The following is a 19,498-nucleotide window of genomic DNA, read 5'->3' as shown; positions in this document are numbered from 1 at the left end:
GAAAGGTGCCGTCCATGAATCAGTGAGCTCCTCATGCACCTCCGGGAAGAAAGGAACTGGAATGGGTGACTGAGAACCAGCACGCGATACCCAGATAAACCAATCATCCAGCCTCGAGGGCTCAGGACACAGTGGAGGGTTCCACATGAGCCCGATCCTGTCGGCGGCCCGGGAAAGCATAGCCATCATCTCCGGGTCTGACTCGAGCAACGCTGCAGTTCCTGAAGGAGGCAACGCAGCCGAATCGTCATCCCTGGAGAAGTCTGACTCACCCTCCGATGCAGCGATCGACATCCGGTCATCAAGCGGAGCGTCGAAAGAAACGACTGGTACACACCTTGTGGATGGTCCAGCACGCTCTCTCCACGGCTCAACTGGCTGAGGAGCGCTGGAGGGATGAGGGTTCCTAGGGGGTTGGTTCCCCAAAGGAAGCGTGCTCACCGTGATCCTCAGGTCACCCGCACTACCGCCTGAAGTAACCCTCGGAGGAGGGTTAGATCACGGCAGAGAAGCAGGGACTCCGCCCCTTTGCAGGAACGTGAGTCTCGATCACAATTCCGAGAATGTCATGATCCCACAATGGGTACATGACTCTTCCACAAATGCCCAGACAGGCGATGCAGCGTTCATGACCATCCCGTGATCACAGGTAACGACTGCATCCAGAAACCTTTAAAAAGACACAGCTCTACTTGTGTAAGCTCTTTTAGGGAATGCTCTCCTTGGCGCTGAAACACGCAGGGGAACGGTCGCAGCAACACGGACAGGTAAGTGTGCAGCCTGCCGTGTGCTGACTCTCTCTCCTGAAGACGGTCTCTTACCAGCCGTAATAATGGCTTCTCAGCGCTGCCAGCGCACCGCACCAGCTGTGAGAACAGCCTTTGTTTGCTCAGTTTTTTACACAAACACAAAGAGAAAGAGAGAGAGAAAGAGAGATCGACCCTGCTGCCACGCTGTATCGCCAGCACCGCACACGAGAGGTTCTCCTGAAGAGCTGCTCGTTGAAAGTTCAACACTCTTAGTTTTCATCAGCATTCGAAACGCTCGGCTCCTCAGCGGAAAGCTGAAGTGCAGTCGCACCTGCTGCTCATTATATATACAGTATGCGTATATGCGAGGCAGTGCAGCTGCTGCAGATGATTGCACGCCACTGTGCACTGGCCCATTTAGTTTCACTCGAAGTAGATTGGCTCTCTAGTGAGATTCCTATAGAGTCGTATCACTCCAACGTGGCGTCGAACGTGACCGACTGAAAGGGAAGCCTTATTACCCTGTACTTTTATGTTGGATCAGTCTGACATTAGTCTGTCCTCAGGTCCATCAGAAGCTGAGAAAGCAGGGAATGGCGGCGGATGTGAAGTTGACGTGGCGGGAGCAGCCGGACGGAATGGTTTTAAAAAAAATCAAGGATCATTGTTGATAAAAAAAAGTTATATTATATAAGATTATTTCCATTAGAATGATTATTTTTAGCTCCTTTATATTCACTTCTCAATTATACATTATATCTGAAATAAACAATATATTGTATCACATATTTGCATGTTTAGAATTTATTCAACCCAATCTCTCCAGAAAACCATTTTAATAAGTATTTTACAAGGTGGCAATGATTTTATACAATGATTATCTATGAAAATGTATGATTTTTAGGAATAAATATATAACCATCATTGGGGCTTAAGCAGATCATACAGAAATGTACAAATGAGATCATACAAATTCACTCGAATTAGTCACCAATTCAACAAAATCTAAAATAATTATAATCTGCAATGGAGATTGTGTTGGATTTATTAGTTCATTATAATTCATTATGGTTATTATTGTTAGTTATAGTTGAAGTACAAATTTAAGAAAAATACAACAGAGCTAAAGTAATTTCCTGTTGTTCTCAATTGGGTTTTACACTGAGCTCAGCACATCACTGTACAACTACTGAAGCTGACACTGTCAAGTTAGCATAAAGCCTTGACCATTAACTGGAGAAGCTACAGTCAGTCATGTGGACTGAAGCTCGGTCATACTGATCCTCTGTCTTTTTGCTTTATGCTGTCAATTTATTCATTGAATTTGTGCAGACTCGTGTATATGACATTTGATATGATGTGTAATTTTATTATCCACAAAGAAAAATAACAGGACAGCGAAGAATACAATTTGTGTGGATGAACAATAGAAAATGATTATGCATGCAAATTGTGTTTTTACATAAAATTGTATAATTATTTTGTGATAAAGAAATTTCTGTTTTGAAACACTTTCTTTTGAGTCCAGCCATGAGTAAAGGTTTCAACAAAAAAGGGAAAAACATCACATCTCTCAGATGGATTTTGCACACTGGTGGTCGTACTATCTGTCAAGTGAGTGAAATCATCCAGAAAAGTGTAAAAATCAGTGTCTGAAAGATATACAGAGAGCTTTTTAAAATGCATTGCTTGACAAGACCAACTAGCCGGTCACTAACACGTGGTATTTTGTGTATAATTGCCAAAGAAATTGGTATTTCATTGTAACTGGCCAGACTTTTTGACAGCTTTACTCTTTCACCAACTCTACCAGGTAAGTTTTGAACAGAATGGTTAGTCCACCGGCTTGGTGAATACAGACGTCGTACACTCAAAAGCGTTCCCTGAACAAATGCAGATAACAACATGATTTCACATGCAAACTATTCCCTTCACCTATGCAGTGATTATTCTGTACTTATGTAAATGCATTTGCTGAGCATCATTTAGTTGAGCAAACGATGACTACACCGCGAACGCCTAATGGCGCTAATGATGCTTTTACACTCAAAACGCAAAACAATTCAAAATTAAATGAATGGCTATGTGTCTGTTCACACCTGCTCTATCTACTACAACATAAGAATGGTGAGCGTATTAAAAAAATATAAAAAAGTGTTGTCAAAAACTACTGCTTAATAAAATAGCTTTGCATGCTACTAAAACTATAAATTACATTGTTAGTTTTTAAGTAAAACGAATGGCTTTGCGATATTTGTTTAGGAGGAGTGCCATTGGAGAAGGTGTGATGATGTAATGGCCCTGATGTCATCGAATCACTTGAAGCGTTTTACGACTGTCGCGACTAATCGTTGGTGGATATTTTGGAAATGAATGGGTGCTACTGTAAAACGAACCCTATCTTCACACAACGCAGTTTATTTAGTGTACTGAGGCTTCACCACTTTTTCCCCATCAGATGCAGGTAAACACACACACACACACACACTCTCTCTCTCTCTCTTTCCGTCACACATGCTTCAACAACCTCATTTCTTCGAAACAGCACAGAAACGGCCTCAGCCCTAGTTAATAAAACTTGTTAATTGTTCAAAAATGGCGTTTTCAAATAGTAATTCAGAAGTTAAGATTGGCCGGAAGGAAAGTATGACTGCATTGTGAAAATAGTCATGGGTAAAAGGCCTTATTGCTTTTGTGAAACATGTTACTTCTATTTGATAAAATATTACATGTGCATTTTGTTGCTAAAACGCTATCTTAATCAAATTCATTAAGTGGCATCCTTATTCTACAAGATATTAAATTGTGTATTTCATCTTAAACCGATTCACACAGATGTCAGGAACACAAAAGCTTTTCATGAACGAAAGCCAATAACATGATTTCCTATGCAAACAAATCCCTTTTTTCTGCATTGATTCTCCCTATATTTGTGTAAACACATTTGATGTGCATCATTAGCTGAGCAAATCTTTACACCACGAATCCCTAATGCTGCTGTTGTCAAAGAATAAAGACAAAACTGATTTCAATACACAAATGAACATGGGTGTGTGTATTTACCCCAGGACAGAACAATATTTTAATTCAGGGTGCATTGATATTTAGCTAGTCTATGGAGAAGACCTCACTAATCTAATCTCAGCAGCGATGAAGCAAAGACTGATCCATCTCTTTCTGCTCTCAGGTGAGTGTGTTTTGTGTTTGGATGTGATCTCCATTAAGTCACTTTTCATTGACCATCTGAACACTGAATTACTGGATTTTTGTACTAACTCTGTGTTAACTCCACTCAGGGTTTCTCTCACTGATTCTGTGCGGCACGCGTGAGTATATTCTGATCCAAAAGTATAAAACGTGGGATGAGGCTCAAGATTACTGTCGACAGAACTACATTGACTTGGCCACTGTACAGACTGATGAAGAGTGGAGCGAGTTAAACAAGTTAAGAGCCGAACTACAGTTTTTCTCGTGGATCGGGTTGTATGATGATGCGGACAGCTGGCGTTGGTCTTTTCAAGATGAAAGCGTGACTTACTTAAACTGGGATTCTGATCAGCCAAACAATTTGCATGGAAGACAATATTGTGTAAATCTACGGTCAACTGGATACTGGTGGGATGAAGCCTGTAATCTGACAATGCCCTTTTTTTGCCAAAATAGGGGTAAGAATAAAGATAAAATATTTACAGTATCAATTCAGTCAATATTAGTTCAGCCATTATATCAAAGAGCTTACAGATTTCACCGCATGCCACTGTACATGAGCTTAAATATTGCGTATTGCAAGATTTCTGACATCTTATATGTAAATATGCAAATTATGCATTCATATTTTAAATATGCTCAAAATTGCATACAGTTCCAGAACAAAAATTTGAATATTGGATAAAGCCAGGTTCAAAAATTCTTGTTTGATTTTGATGACATGTTGAAGTTAAAGTATTTTATAGAAGGGATTTTGGATTTCTCTTCTTATCACTCCATAAATCAGAAAATACTTTCAATAGACGGAAAAAAATACATTTTCACCATGTTTTTAGGAATAAAATGTTGTATAAATCAGGTTGAATGACATATGAACAAACCCTTCAGTAAAAACCTTCAGAATATAGATAGGAATAAAACTGTAAGTTTTGGTGTATATACGTGTTACACAAGTTGAGAAAAAAACTCATTTTGAGAAATCGGCCTTTAAAAGTTACATATAGTAATTGATATCTACAGATGCAAAAAGATAAAGTGTACAAAATAAACTCTGTAATTTAGATGATTTCTTTCCACTAGTCACAAGAAGACATGTTAAGGAAGCAAATTCTCAAAATTGGCCACTGCATGGAAAAAAAAATGGTTTTATGAAATAGCTACATCAATTTATGATTAGGACTCATAATGAAGTAATACAGTTCACAATAACAGACCGTTTACAGAAATAAAGGAATGATTTAAACTATGTTTTACATCTGATATGCACATTTAGATTAAACATCCCAGCCTCATTAATGGAGTTAAGCACTTAAATTGAAATCATAAAACATGAAATCATTACCGAGAACATTTTTGTTAAGATATTTGTAGTGGATGCGCTGCTTTTGAAGACTTTTCCTGTTTTAATGTTTGCTTAGCACATGATAATAGCAGAAATAATTATCAATAATGCACAATAAGGCCTATCTGTTTACATTAAAAATATAAAGAAATTAAAATACTATTTGGCCAGTGGAAAAGACTGAGAAAAACTTTTTTTTTTTTTTTAACTTTAAGAAAAAAAAAAAACTTTTTTGCAAAAAAAAATATTTTTTAGCAATGTAATGTGACGGCACATCCGTAACTCATATTTTCCTAATGTCTTGCACTGTTAAACATGGGATCACGTGGATGAATATGCATATGCAATTAGATTGGCCTGTTGAGTTGATCGTAGTTATTCTGGTGTTTTACAGAAGGACAGCCGGTACTAGTTACTGATCCACAGTTGTCCTGGAACGAATCCCAGAGTTACTGCAGGAAAAACTATTCAGACCTGTTCACCGTGAAGAACAGAGATGTGAATCTACAGCTAACCAAGATGATCCAACAACACCTTTGTGCCTGGATCGGTCTGTTCAGGGACTCGTGGAAGTGGCTGAATCAGACAAGCCTTGATTCCCCTCTGCCATGGGCGGAAGGACAACCAGATAATGCGTTTGGAGCAGACATGTGTGGCGCTTTAGATGAGTACGGACAGGTTGATGATCAGACCTGCTCATCATCCAACTTCTTCTTATGCCAGACAAGTACAGTTATTTTAAACATGATATTTTTGTTGTTGTTTCATTGTCTAGCTTTATACATTTTCAAGTAAAAACTCTTAATCTAAAATAAAAGAAGATAATACTTTAGATATGCCGTATTCAATATATATCAGTATTTAAATATTAGCTCTGAAATGAATTAAAAGTGTTGTTTTCCCCCCCAAATTTCTAGAAGACATTTTACATTTCATGCATTGTAAAAAGCAAGTTGAAAATTATAATGAATTGTTTCACTAAATGAACACAAGCAATAATAATATATGTGATATTTATCAACATATATATATAAAACTAAATAAATCCATGCAGATACATACAGGTGTTTTGGAGTGATGGTGATCAGGTCATTTAAATGGACAATTTGAACTTATGCACGGAAATAAATCGAGTTAAATAACTTTCACACACGTTTTACTACTGAGGTTTAAATTGAAAATGCTATTAAAACATCTGACTTAATTCTCATCATTTCTAAACCCTAAATCAATGCAATATTCACAATGTTCATGTTTTTCTCAACACATATTGTAAATATTCGGCATATCACTGAGTCCTGTTCATATGGCGAACACTCGCTGTGCAACCAAACCTTTTCTCATCTTTATTCAAAGTGATTGTAATCATGTGTTTTTGTATTTTTCACTTTCATTTCTTTCCACAGCACGAGTGAAGCAACAGATATTAAGACTGGAGGTGAAAGCAGGAGATAATGTCAATGATCAAGCAATTACAGCTGATGTGTTGAATAAGGTGAGTCAAATCAAGTCAAGTCTCCTTTATTTATACAGCGCTTTTTACAGTACAGAGTGTTTCAAAGCAGCTTTACAGAGATAACTGGAAAATAATGCAACAGAGTTTGTTTCTAGAAGAAAATAGAGTCACAGTCCAGCTTAAGTTCAGTGATAGTTCATTTCTGTTGTAAAAAAGTTATGAATTTAGTTTATATATATATATAGCTGCTCTGGAGAAAACCGAGATGTCATCGTCCAGTTCAGTTCAGATGTAGTATCCACAATTATGACAAAAAGTGAATATATGACAAAAAATTTAAACTATGGTAAATAAATTCAAAATTAGGACATATTTATTAATAATTATGACTCATTCATAATTATGAGATGAAAAGTTGTACTTATGACTGTCATTATTTACTTTTTGTCATAATTGACTTAAGTCATAATTTCACATTTTTATGTCATAATTTCGTGACTTTAAGACTTTGTCATAATCTCAGCTTTGTATATCAAAACGTTGGCTTTGTCAAAATGTTTCAAAATGTTGACTTTATATGATTTGAAAATGAAATTCATAATTATGAGATTAAAAGAAAGAAATTATGTTTCACAATAGAAATGACACAATGGAAATTATGACTGTCATAATTGACTTTTTGTCATAACTGATGTTAATTTCAAATTAGTTTGTCTTCATTTTAAATTAGTATGTCATATAATGTTAACTTTTTGTCATAATTAATGTAAATTTCAAATTAGTTTGTCTTAATTTTAAATTATTGTCATATAATGTTAACTTTTTGTCATAATTGACGTTAATTTAAAATTAGTTTGTCATCATTTTAAATTAGTATGTCATAATTTTTACTTTTCAACATAATTTAAACTTTAATGTCATAATTACAATAATAATTATTTGACTTTTTATCATAATGACTCAGTATGCCATAATTTAGAGTTTTTATGTCATTATGATTCACAAAAGCTAGAATAATTGCCTAAGTCTTTTTTTTTTAAATATGACTTGGGCAATTATGCTATGAGGCTAACGTTTTATGTGTGTCTAATGAGAAATGGTCTTCCATAAATCATAAGTTCCTGTGCCGCTTCTGAACTCCTCTCCTCAGGTCCAGCAGAGTCTGCGAGCGCAGGGACTCGCAGCCGACGTGAAGCTAACCTGGCGGGAACATCCCGATGGAAGGATTTTCCAAAAAATGAAGAACGGAACAACAGGCATGAACGAAGAGCTTTAAGGGCAGAAGATTATTATAACTTTATTTATTATTATAACTTCATAACTTTATTCTAGAGCTGCTGTAAAGCCAAAACAATCTCTGCTACTGTAATCTCCTATTATCTCTGAAACACTCTATATTGATAAAAGCGCTGTATAAATGAAGGAGACTTGACTTGACTATTAAATATTACCATTAACAAACTTTAATAGAGTACTTCTAGTTTGTAGTGTGTTTAGAATTAAGATTAGTTCATTACTGTAGTCGGCTAACGTAAAAATAATTAAATACACGGTTTATATCATCATGTTGTGATCATTTTTTCCAGAAATCTGCTTATTAAATTAAAATTTACTTTATATTAAATTTACAGTGCACTCTTAAACATGAAGGTTCTTTATTGGCATCAGTGAGGAACCTTTAACATCCATGGCATTTCTAAAGGCTCCTAAGATCATTAAAAGGTTCCTCACACTAAGAGAAAATGATCACTGAAAGCTTCTTTGTGGAACTAAAATGGTTCTTTTATGGAATCACTGCAAGAAAAAACAATCCTTTAGAAACCTTTATTTTTAAGAGTGTCAGACGCTCAAAAACTCAAATCTGAATGCTCTCTGTAAAATAAATTCATAAGTAAATAATAATGATTGTCAGCATGTCTGTGTTTGCATCAGATTGTTTTCAATTCAGTTTCTTTGCATGAAATATTTGCATTCGCAGCCTCAAAGACACTTTCGACTTCATGAATGTTATTATTTTACTTATTACAATTATCTATGCACCTAGCTATCACAGCTTAACATTTTGCATTAACATAACTTTCCCGGAATTAACTTCTTGAGAGAACTCAAATTTCCAAGTTAATACAACTTCACATTTCAAGTTGACTACACGTCAATAGTGATGTCAATAAAGATGCTGGAAATATGTCAGATGAGTGTGAGCTGAACAGGGCGCCAAAATAAAGTGGTTTTTAAAGTATTTCATCTGACATTTAAAAACTTAGAATAACAACAACAAAAATACTGTAAGAATAATGCAAGCAGGAGTGATTAAGGAGTAAGGAATGATCTAGCTAGCATTAATCTCTGTTTTATAGGAAAGATGATCCGGTCGGGATCATCAGGTCTTTAGTCAAATATCATGAAAATGGCCTCTGAGTGATTCCAGAAACAAAGCTTTGAGTCGAGGGACGTTGAAGAATTCAGGGACTTGAGACTTTAGATGGGACATTTCTTTAATATCTCAGGTGGTGAGCATTTGAAGACAAGTTTCTTTAAGAACTCAAACATTTCTCATAAAACTGTTCCCAGATCAGGCTGCCATCACATTAACTTTAGCTCGATACACGGCAAAGAAATGAGATTCTGTCTTGTTTTCCTGCACAAATATCTAAAACATTCTTAAACCGAGACACATTTACTGGAGAAGCCAAATGACTTAAAATATCAAGTCTTGTTTAAGTCATGTATCAAAATGAAGTTTGTGCTTCAAACAAGAGCAAATATCTGCTAATGGAGTCAGAAAAATACATTTTGTTAGATATCTCTTCTCGTTTTAAGCACAAACTCACTTCATTTTGATACTTTTTTAGAAAACAAGAACTAATTTAGCTTCTTCAGTAAATGTTTCTTGATTTGAGTCACTTTATTGAACTGCCAAACCGTCTTTCTGCCTGTCACGATGTTCCATCGCGTGCCTCCTTTAATGTGTTTTGAATAAAAGGCTTCATGTTTCAAGCAAATTCAGATGAAAATCAGCGTGTGTCATTAAGACGGGTCCAGAAAAGCAGAACGCTGTGAGGAGAAGCATTAAACCAGGAGAGCTTTGACAGATCTCTGAGCTCAACACCACAGGTAAGAGTCTTTCTGAAGCTTTATCGCTTCACAGGTTGTGTTCCAGTAATGATATCTTCAAACGAGTCACGTTATCTCAGAAGAAATACTGTTGGTTTGTTTTCATATTTCATAAATCGTCTGATGATTACGTTCATTCGTTTAGCAGACGCTTTTATCCAAAGAGACTTACAAATGCCGAATGCAAATGTCTAAACATTCTTAAATCAAGATGAATTTACTGGAAATGCACAATGACCCTGGAGTCTTTGAGAAAGGTCGTAAATTTTGAATTAAGTTTATCTTTTTGACCCTACTGGCATTGACAGATATTTGTACTTGTTTTAAGCATGATCTCTTAAAGATGACACTTGGCAGATTATTGCTGAAGTAAAAAAAAAAATTTTATTGAATATATTTACATTTTTATATGAAATATATATTTTCAAAAACAAGTTTTACTCTAAAACAGCAAGAAAATCAAAGCCAAAATCTAAACAATTCGTTCCAAATTTGAGGTTGATATCTCAAAAAAATTAGCTTTCAGTGAGATGATGTTTGGCGGCAGAACCAAAAGTTTTCACTAGATTAAATTTGTCTCTCATTCATTTTTGACCGCGAGGAGCACAAGTGTGACTATTTTTTTCAGGACTGTTTAACCTTTTCGAATCATGGCCATGATTGTTTTGTGTGTGTGTGTTCACACAGCAAGTGCCAAAACCTTTACCAAGTTTCGTACCATTCCGATGAAGTAAAAAAAAAAAAAAAATGCAATAAAATCTTTGGTCAGAAACACCGAACATCACCAGAGGGTTAAATCAAGATACAACAACTGGAGAAGCTAAATTAAATATAGATAAACAATTAAGTAGGTTTATCCTTAAAAGAGGAAAATATATCAATCAAATAAACTTAATTCAAAGGGAAACAAGTTTATTTTCCTGACCTCATTGGTAGATTTGTAATCTGCTCACGGGGTTCTAGTATTGTTTGAGTTTGTCATATTTGCTGTTGACAGGAGCCATGGGTCAGATGCTGCTTCTCGTCCTCATGAGCTGCGGTATATACCATGTTATAGGTGAGATATACACTATTATACTTTACGTAAGTAGCTCAGTATGCATCCTCATGAAGTAGGTAGAGACCCACCAATTATATAGTGTATTTGCACCTGCAGTTTAAATGGCAATTATAACAAAAAAGTATGTATTTTTCAAGGCACTTTAAATCCCTCTATAACCTTCTACTTCGTGAATCAAACCAAAGCGTTCGACGAGGCTCAGCGATACTGCCGAGACACCTACACCGACCTGATGACTCTCTGGGACCGGGCAGAAATGGAGGAGCTCTTCGCTTTCGGAGACTTCACGTTCACTGGATCCGCCTGGATTGGACTGAGGGATTCGAGTCGCCAGCTGTGGCACTGGGCTCTGGCCGATCAAGAGTTTTACAAGGACGGAGAAACCGAATACAGAAACTGGGTTCAAGGCCAACCAGATAACTTAGCTGGTGATGAATATTGTTCAGTAATGACTGATGTGGGGCAATTTCGTGACGTGTCGTGTGGGACGGCTAGGACCTTCATATGCTACGATGGTAATTAATTACTGGTATTGCATTCACATTTATCCATTTTTGTAGATGGTTATTTTACGGAGTCTTCATGGTGGAGATTACAGTTTTTGCCCGTTGCTTGAACACATTTTGCAAAACTTCGCTCATTGTGCCAAAACTCTACACACAAGTAAACATGACACAACACTGGGAAATATACCATTCACATCTGTGTCAAATTGAAACTCTACTATCAAAACCTAACATTCCTTTGTCAAAATGTAACTCGGATGACAAAATGACACATACTTGCATCATATGCATACACTTTCAGATCAGGGGGAACACACTAGTCTACTTTATATAAAACACTGCAGTCTTTGATTTTCACTGTTTATTCAGAAGGCATATTTTCAGGAGGCACATTTTCAAACAACCAAAAAAGTAAATAGGCCTACTCAATATTGTACATTGCAGTAACATGAATTCAGATAAAGCAAAAAAAATAATAATAATAGAAAAAACACTATACTGTAAACACAGAAAATCATGGCAATTGTGCATACGTGGGCTCATGGATCCCGCCGTCTGTTGGGGCATATACACGCCATCTCCAAGCCGAAGAGAATTCCTCTACAGGGTTTAAAAATGGTGAGTAAGGGGGAAAGTATACCACTTCAAATTGATTGTGGTTGGTGAACCAGGCCTGGACCAGAGCAGCCCGATGGAAACTGACATTATCCCATACCACCACAAACCTGGGCTGATCTGGTCTGTTCTGTACAACTACAGTGAGGAAAATAAGTATTTGAACACCCTGCTATTTTGCAAGTTCTCCCACTTAGAAATCATGGAGGGGTCTGAAATTGTCATCGTAGGTGCATGTCCACTGTGAGAGATATAATCTAAAAAAAAAAAATCCAGAAATCACAATGTATGATTTTTTAACTATTTATTTGTATGATACAGCTGCAAATAAGTATTTGAACACCTGAGAAAATCAATGTTAATATTTGGTACAGTAGCCTTTGTTTGCAATTGCAGAGGTCAAACATTTCCTGTAGTTTTTCACCAGGTTTGCACACACTGAGGAGGGATGTTGGCCCACTCCTCCACACAGATCTTCTCTAGATCAGTCAGGTTTCTGGGCTGTCGCTGAGAAACACGGAGTTTGAGCTCCCTCCAAAGATTATCTAGTGGGTTTAGGTCTGGAGACTGGCTAGGCCACGCCAGAACCTTGATATGCTTCTTACAGAGCCACTCCTTGGTTATCCTGGCTGTGTGCTTCGGGTCATTGTCATGTTGGAAGACCCAGCCTCGACCCATCTTCAATGCTCTAACTGAGGGAAGGAGGTTGTTCCCCAAAATCTCGCAATACATGGCCCCGGTCATCCTCTCCTTAATACAGTGCAGTCGCCCTGTCCCATGTGCAGAAACCCCCCCCCCCCAAAGCATGATGCTACCACCCCCATGCTTCACAGTAGGGATGGTGTTCTTGGGATGGTACTCATCATTCTTCTTCCTCCAAACACGTTTAGTGGAATTATGACCAAAAAGTTTGATTTTGGTCTCATCTGACCACATGACTTTCTCCCATGACTCCTCTGGATCATCCAAATGGTCATTGGCAAACTTAAGACGGGCCTTGACATGTGCTGGTTTAAGCAGGGGAACCTTCCGTGCCATGCATGATTTCAAACCATGACGTCTTAGTGTATTACCAACAGTAACCTTGGAAACGGTGGTCCCAGCTCTTTTCAGGTCATTGGCCAGCTCCTCCCGTGTAGTTCTGGGCTGATTTCTCACCTTTCTTAGGATCATTGAGACCCCACGAGGTGAGATCTTGCATGGAGCCCCAGTCCGAGGGAGATTGACAGTCATGTTTAGCTTCTTCCATTTTCTAATGATTGCTCCAACAGTGGACCTTTTTTCACCAAGCTGCTTGGCAATTTTCCCGTAGCCCTTTCCAGCCTTGTGGAGGTGTACAATTTTGTCTCTAGTGTCTTTGGACAGCTCTTTGGTCTTGGCCATGTTAGTAGTTGGATTCTTACTGATTGTATGGGGTGGACAGGTGTCTTTATGCAGCTAACGACCTCAAACAGGTGCATCTAATTTAGGATAATAAATGGAGTGGAGGTGGACATTTTAAAGGCAGACTAACAGGTCTTTGAGGGTCAGAATTCTAGCTGATAGACAGGTGTTCAAATACTTATTTGCAGCTGTATCATACAAATAAATAGTTAAAAAATCATATATTGTGATTTCTGGATTTTTTTTTTTAGATTATGTCTCTCACAGTGGACATGCACCTACGATGACCATTTCAGACCCCTCCATGATTTCCAAGTAGGAGAACTTGCAAAATAGCAGGGTGTTCAAATACTTATTTTCCTCACTGTATATTATGGAGAGCATCTAGAAATGTGAGTATATGTTGGCTATTGTATGGACCTAGTTTTGCATGATGATGCAGAAGCCCTCGAAGGCTTATGGCGGCACACATTGTGATATTTCCCCCGCGCTGCCCCGGGACGTGCACAATTCGCCGTCGTCGACCCCGTCGTCTTGTTTTGCTCAGGTCGAATCCAGCTTCATCAATGAAAATGAATTCATGAGGCTGTGCAGCTCCATCCATGGCCAAGATTCTCTGTAACAAAAACAAACATATTACTGTACTACAGTGCTACACATACAGAACCCTCACCCCATCACACAGGTACCTGTGTAGCTCTCCGAATGGATCCATGTGGTGCTGATATGGTACATATTCAGCTGCTACTGGGTTTCACCAATACTGTATTGTAAATGTAAAGGACAGTTACACTTACCCGTACATATTCAGCTCGAAGTGCTTTGACCCTGACACTGTTGACACTGTCCTTTGACCCTGACACTGTTGACACTGTCCTTTGACCCTGACACTGTTGACACTGTCCTTTGACCCTGGGACCCTGTAGAGCTGCTTCATGGTGATGTTGTGTTTTCCCAAGATGCGTCTGATGGTGGTGATGCTCACATGGTTTATGCTGTTGAACACTTGCCTGTCTGCAAGTATTTTCTGTCATAGCTGGTGGAGACGGATGGCATTGTCTGCCCTCACTAGGTCCACAACGGTTCCTGCTGTTGTGTGAACAGGCGTTGGCGTCCTCCCCCAGAAGGTCTTCTAGTCATTCTAGAGAAATACAACCACAAATTGTCATTGGTTTGCTTCTTTTTCTTACAGTACTTTACTGTATATACTGTATCATCCACTGTACTGAAACATCTCAATACAAGTAATCATGGTATGTTTCACAAAAACTACCACTTTGGCTGCAAAAGGAGCATTAGCACCCTGCAATACCCTGTACACGTGATGTGGTAATGTGATATACTGTAGTACAGTGCTGTAAATACCATCTGAGTAGAGTAGAAGGTAGAGAGGTGAAGACAAAGCTGTTTTCTAGTCAGAATGTTCTTATTACAGATGCCACTGTAAAGCGGCTTAGATGTGGGTGGACTCTCTGCCCAGCTTCCCTCATAGTCAGGCCATGGTTGATGACATGGTCCACCAAAGTTGCTCTTATATCATCAGAAATAGGGGTCCGTGCATGGCCTCTTCGACCTTGACCAAAAACTGTAATAAAAGAGATGGGACGGGAAATTATATCTCAAACTATATATCAAAACTTTTGCGTTCCCTGAGAAACTGTGTGTTCGCTCACAAAACTTTTTGTGATGGAAATAAAAAAATAATTTGTGTAGAAACAATTTTCACTCCTAAACTGCTAGTTAATTTCACAATTAATTACAAAGAAATGGCAGGCAACACATTTAAGTAAACATGACATTTTAAAAGACTGAAATAAGCTGTAAACATGGAGACTCGCAAACCGTTTGCGTTTCACAAACGTTGTGTTTATTGCAAATAATTTTAAAGTTTTGTGTATAGATTACATACTACATATTACACAAACAGTGTCGGCCCGGATCCGGCACACATCCGGGCCTTGTGGAATCCATGTGTACCAGATCTGGGCCGACACTGTGTTGCTGTCTGGGTATTTATAGGTAATAATATAATATTGTAACATGATAAACTTTGAATCCATGGCATGGTGTTCTAGCCCTATGCCCGACCAGTTGATTGCTGCAAATTCAACTCTTCTCTTTTTCTATCTCTTAGGTCAGAATAATGAACAGAAATACATCATGATTAATGAGCTGAAGTCATGGAGAGAAGCTCAGAGTTACTGCAGACAGTTTCACACAGATCTGGTCAGCGTCAGGAACCCGGACGAGAACCTTCAGATCCAGCAGCTCATTCCCGCAGGAGGACGCACATATATCGGCCTCTTCCAAGATGCTTTCGCCTGGTCCGACAGCAACACGTCTTCCTTCAGGAACTGGGACTTGGATCAGCCGGATGGATCGGGAGAATGTGTGGCTCAACAACTACAGGATCCCAGACTGTGGGATGATCAGGCGTGCAGCAGTCCCAGACCTTTCTTCTGCTATGCGAGTGAGTGTGTTTTCATGTCTGATGTGTAGCTACGCAAAGCCATAAAGATAGAGATAGAGATAGTTCGTGGTTTAAAACTCAAGTTTCTTTTAGCTATATAAATCCGCAGTGCGCTGTCATGTAAATAATATCGCATGTCAGTCAGATGACATGGTTTGAAATCGGTGTTGTTGTTTTTTTCATAGCGACTCTTAATTTTGAAATCAAAAACAAATGTATGAACGCGTTCCGCATGTTTATTTGAAATTATTAAAAATCCAAGCAAGCGTGTTTTGGAAGTGTGCATATTCATATTTAAACCAGGCACGCTGTGGTCATGAGACATGTGAGCAGTGTTGGGGGAAACTCATTACAAGTAACTTGAGTTATGTAATCAGATTACTTTTTCAAGTAACTAGTAAAGTAACGCATTACTTTTAAAATTTACAAGATATCTGAGTTACTTTTTCAAATAAGTAATGCAAGTATTTTTGCTTTCTGATTTATTGACTGACACTCATGTTGAGACAAATCGAAGTGCAGAGGCATTGTGAGTGTGTGTGTGTGTGTGTGTGTGTGAACATGATGGTTATTGTAGTTCTAGACTTAATTTCAGTCAGGACCACTTCGCCAAGTATGGATAAATAGATTTATTGTGATAATATAGCATACAGTTAGTGTTGGCGGCATGGTTCTATTCTGGGCAAAACTCCCACCCACGCCTGTCCATGCAGCTATACCTGGACAGAGCGGGAGAGCAGCAAGGCAAACCCCCCATGGGGTACAGAACAGAACCAGTATATGCATGATACAATTCTCAATTACATGAGTTGGAATGAGCAATTACATGTGAAATACAATGCATGATAAAAATTGCCAAGATTATACTGTAAAGAAAACAAGTGATCAGAAAGATGAAGGTTTGGTTAGGAGGAGTTGGGGTTGGAGGAGGGAGTTTAGATGCGAGCAGCAAGCTATGTGGGAAATGCTGAAGGAGTGTGAGATTTCTGTGTGCCGCTGAGATAGGTGTCGACACCGTCATGAACAGCTGGCTAACAGCTGATGCGGGCTTGGCTGACGTGGCCTGCCTGAACTATGAGCATTTACTCATCTCACCTGCACTGAAAAAGATTCAATATTCCTCAAAATGAAAGTGAAATGCAGAATCAGAATACTTATGCAAACCTCCAATAACTAAATATGTTAAATAAAGCATACATTTTTATGCATTTAATCTCACTTTATTGACCAATGTACTTTCTTCTGACCTTCGATGATTCAGTTAAACCATAAGAAAAAATGACTATAGCATTTTTAGTTTTTATTTAAAGTTTCTTCTCCTGCATCTCTTCTTCTGTTATCCAGAATAACAGCTGAAGGTTTGTTTGAGCGGCGCCCTCTACTGTACAGGAGTGAATCTGCATTTCCTTCAGCCTGAGGATTATTATTTCACCTTTCGGTGTGAAAGGGTCTTTACATTTGCCCAAAAATATTACTTTTTTTTTTGTTATAAAAAAACAAGCCCAGCTCAGGTGAAAAAAAAAGTAATGCAAAAGTAACCTAACTCTTTACTTTTATAAAAAAAAGTAACTATGTTACGCAGTTAGTTACTTTTAAAGGAGTAACGCAATATTGTAATGCATTACTTTTCAAAGTAACATTCCCCAACACTGGCCTTTCGCCAACCAATCAGAGTGGAGTGTTTTCACACATGCTTCAGACACTGGTGGCGTCCCCATAGCGTCAGTGTCTCGTTCCCCTTCTCAGGGAACCACAGTTACAGTCGTAACCTGTTTTGCTAACGTGTATTTCGCCCACAGTCCCAGTGTTTAAACAGGTTCTGAGACTGGAGCTGGAATCGGATCAGAATGTGAACGATCCTGATGTGAGGGCGAGGATCCTCAAGGAGGTGAGAGACAGTATTAATTCATCTTTATTCTTGAACTTAGCAAGGACAACATTCACAAAAAAAAAACAGCTGTTCAGGGACATAAATTAATCTGTAATTCTTTTATTTTAATGGTGAATCTTTTGTGAACTGTACATGAACCATCTGGACGACTCTCTAAAATGAATCAGACTTCCCGACTCGACACAGGATTTCTAACTGAGAGCTGATTGATTTGAGAGTATAGTGTTGCTGTTTTCTAACTAACTGCAGTATTTGTCCAGCACACATGAGTCTGTGTTTGTTTCCTCAGATCCAGCAGAAACTGATCTCTCAGGGAATGCCAGAGATGTCAAACCTGCAATGGAGACAGCAGCCGAACGGAAACATCTTTCAAGAGTTATAATATCAGAGCTTCTGATTCTGTAATAAATACTGAAAGCAAAGCAGAATATACAGCTGAGAGAGAGAGCTTCCTCTATGTGCTTCAACCTGAATCTCAATATATATATATATATATATATATATATATATATATATATATTATACACCTATAATAATAATAGTCAAAATATTAACATAATTTATGAACAATCATTAACATAATTCATAAATTATTGACCTATTTATTTAATTTATAAAATATATAACCTTTATATAACCTTTATATATTATTTAACCTTAATTTATTTCATTTTAAGCTTATTTATTTTTATGCTTATTTTAATTATTTAATTTTTAGCTTATTTTATTTTAAGGTTAATTGTATTGTTTTTTAGCTTATGTTATTTTAATTCAAGCTTCTGATTCTGTGTCGAACACTGTAATAAACACTGAAAGCAAAGCCGAATATACAGCTGAGAGAGAGAGAGCTTCCTCTATGTGCTTCAAACAAGCACAGTAACCTTGGTGTATCTGGGCTTTTTTTATCATTATTTATTTTTATGTAAAATATTGTACTGTACTTAACTATTTGTGTATTGGCCAAAATTAATAAATATAGAGTTGTAGTAATAACTTTTGACTTTGAAATGTGATTCTTAAGCAGGGATACACAGACCTGCAGGGGACTTATGCATAAAAAAAAACAAATAATAATAAAAAAAAAAAAAAAAAAAAAAAAAATATATATATATACTGTATATATATATTATGTAAGGGATAATGTATACCGAGGCGGTTGTTATAGCGAATAACAACCCCGACAGGCTGAACGGGACCCCGACGCGAAGCGGAGGGTGATTTGACATCCTCTGGCATTCTTGAATCAGCCTGAAGGGGTAGTTACCGGTATTCGCTATAACAACCGCCTCGCTATACATTATCCCGCTTATTACATGGCTACCTACATGGCTTGACACAAATTATTGATTTAAAAAGGAGTTTATTGATTTAAAAACGATTGTATTGCTTCCGCAAAAAGAAAATAGTCCGTTCCGCGTCCATAGCAACGCTCTGTTTTTATCAAGTCAAGTCAAGTCATCCTCATTTATATAGCGCTTTTAACAATGTAGATTGTTTCAAAGCAGCTTTACAGAGATAAATGTATAATTTAAGGTAACAGAGATTGTTTGGCTTTAATAGCGGTTCTTTAATTAAGTTGTTTTCCAGCTAAAGTTAGTTTTGATTGATTCGCTTCCGTCGCAACGATCATTCGTTAACGTATTAAATTAGCACACAGTGAACTCCGAGAAAACGCTATGCTTGAGCAAACAGTTTGTGAATAGGC

At 37.7% G+C, this 19,498-nt stretch overlaps 2 protein-coding genes across 2 annotated transcripts; both read left to right on the top strand.

Moving 5' to 3' along the window:
* Nucleotides 1-4,311: 4,311 nt before the first annotated feature.
* Nucleotides 4,312-8,030, top strand: LOC307156514 (C-type lectin LmsL-like; the record flags this gene model as incomplete). Its single annotated transcript, XM_079867925.1, has 4 exons — nucleotides 4,312-4,414; nucleotides 5,693-6,025; nucleotides 6,705-6,793; nucleotides 7,905-8,030. The coding sequence occupies exons 1-4, from the start codon at nucleotides 4,390-4,392 to the stop codon at nucleotides 8,028-8,030; spliced, it is 573 nt and encodes a 190-aa protein (XP_079724051.1). The 5' UTR covers nucleotides 4,312-4,389.
* A 2,840-nt stretch (nucleotides 8,031-10,870) lies between these two features.
* On the top strand, nucleotides 10,871-18,177 carry LOC307156286 (macrophage mannose receptor 1; the record flags this gene model as incomplete). Its single annotated transcript, XM_079867580.1, has 5 exons — nucleotides 10,871-10,925; nucleotides 11,114-11,443; nucleotides 15,567-15,902; nucleotides 17,702-17,790; nucleotides 18,083-18,177. 5 exons carry the CDS (start codon nucleotides 10,871-10,873, stop codon nucleotides 18,173-18,175), a joined length of 903 nt encoding a protein of 300 aa, XP_079723706.1. The 3' UTR covers nucleotides 18,176-18,177.
* Between the last annotated feature and the right edge of the window lie 1,321 nt (nucleotides 18,178-19,498).

Source organism: Squalius cephalus, assembly GCF_949319135.1.
Source record: "Squalius cephalus genome assembly, chromosome: 3".
In the NCBI taxonomy this organism is placed as follows: Eukaryota; Metazoa; Chordata; class Actinopteri; order Cypriniformes; family Leuciscidae; genus Squalius; species Squalius cephalus.
Note: the sequence above shows the minus strand (reverse complement) of the source record. Positions and strands in the feature narration are given on the sequence as shown.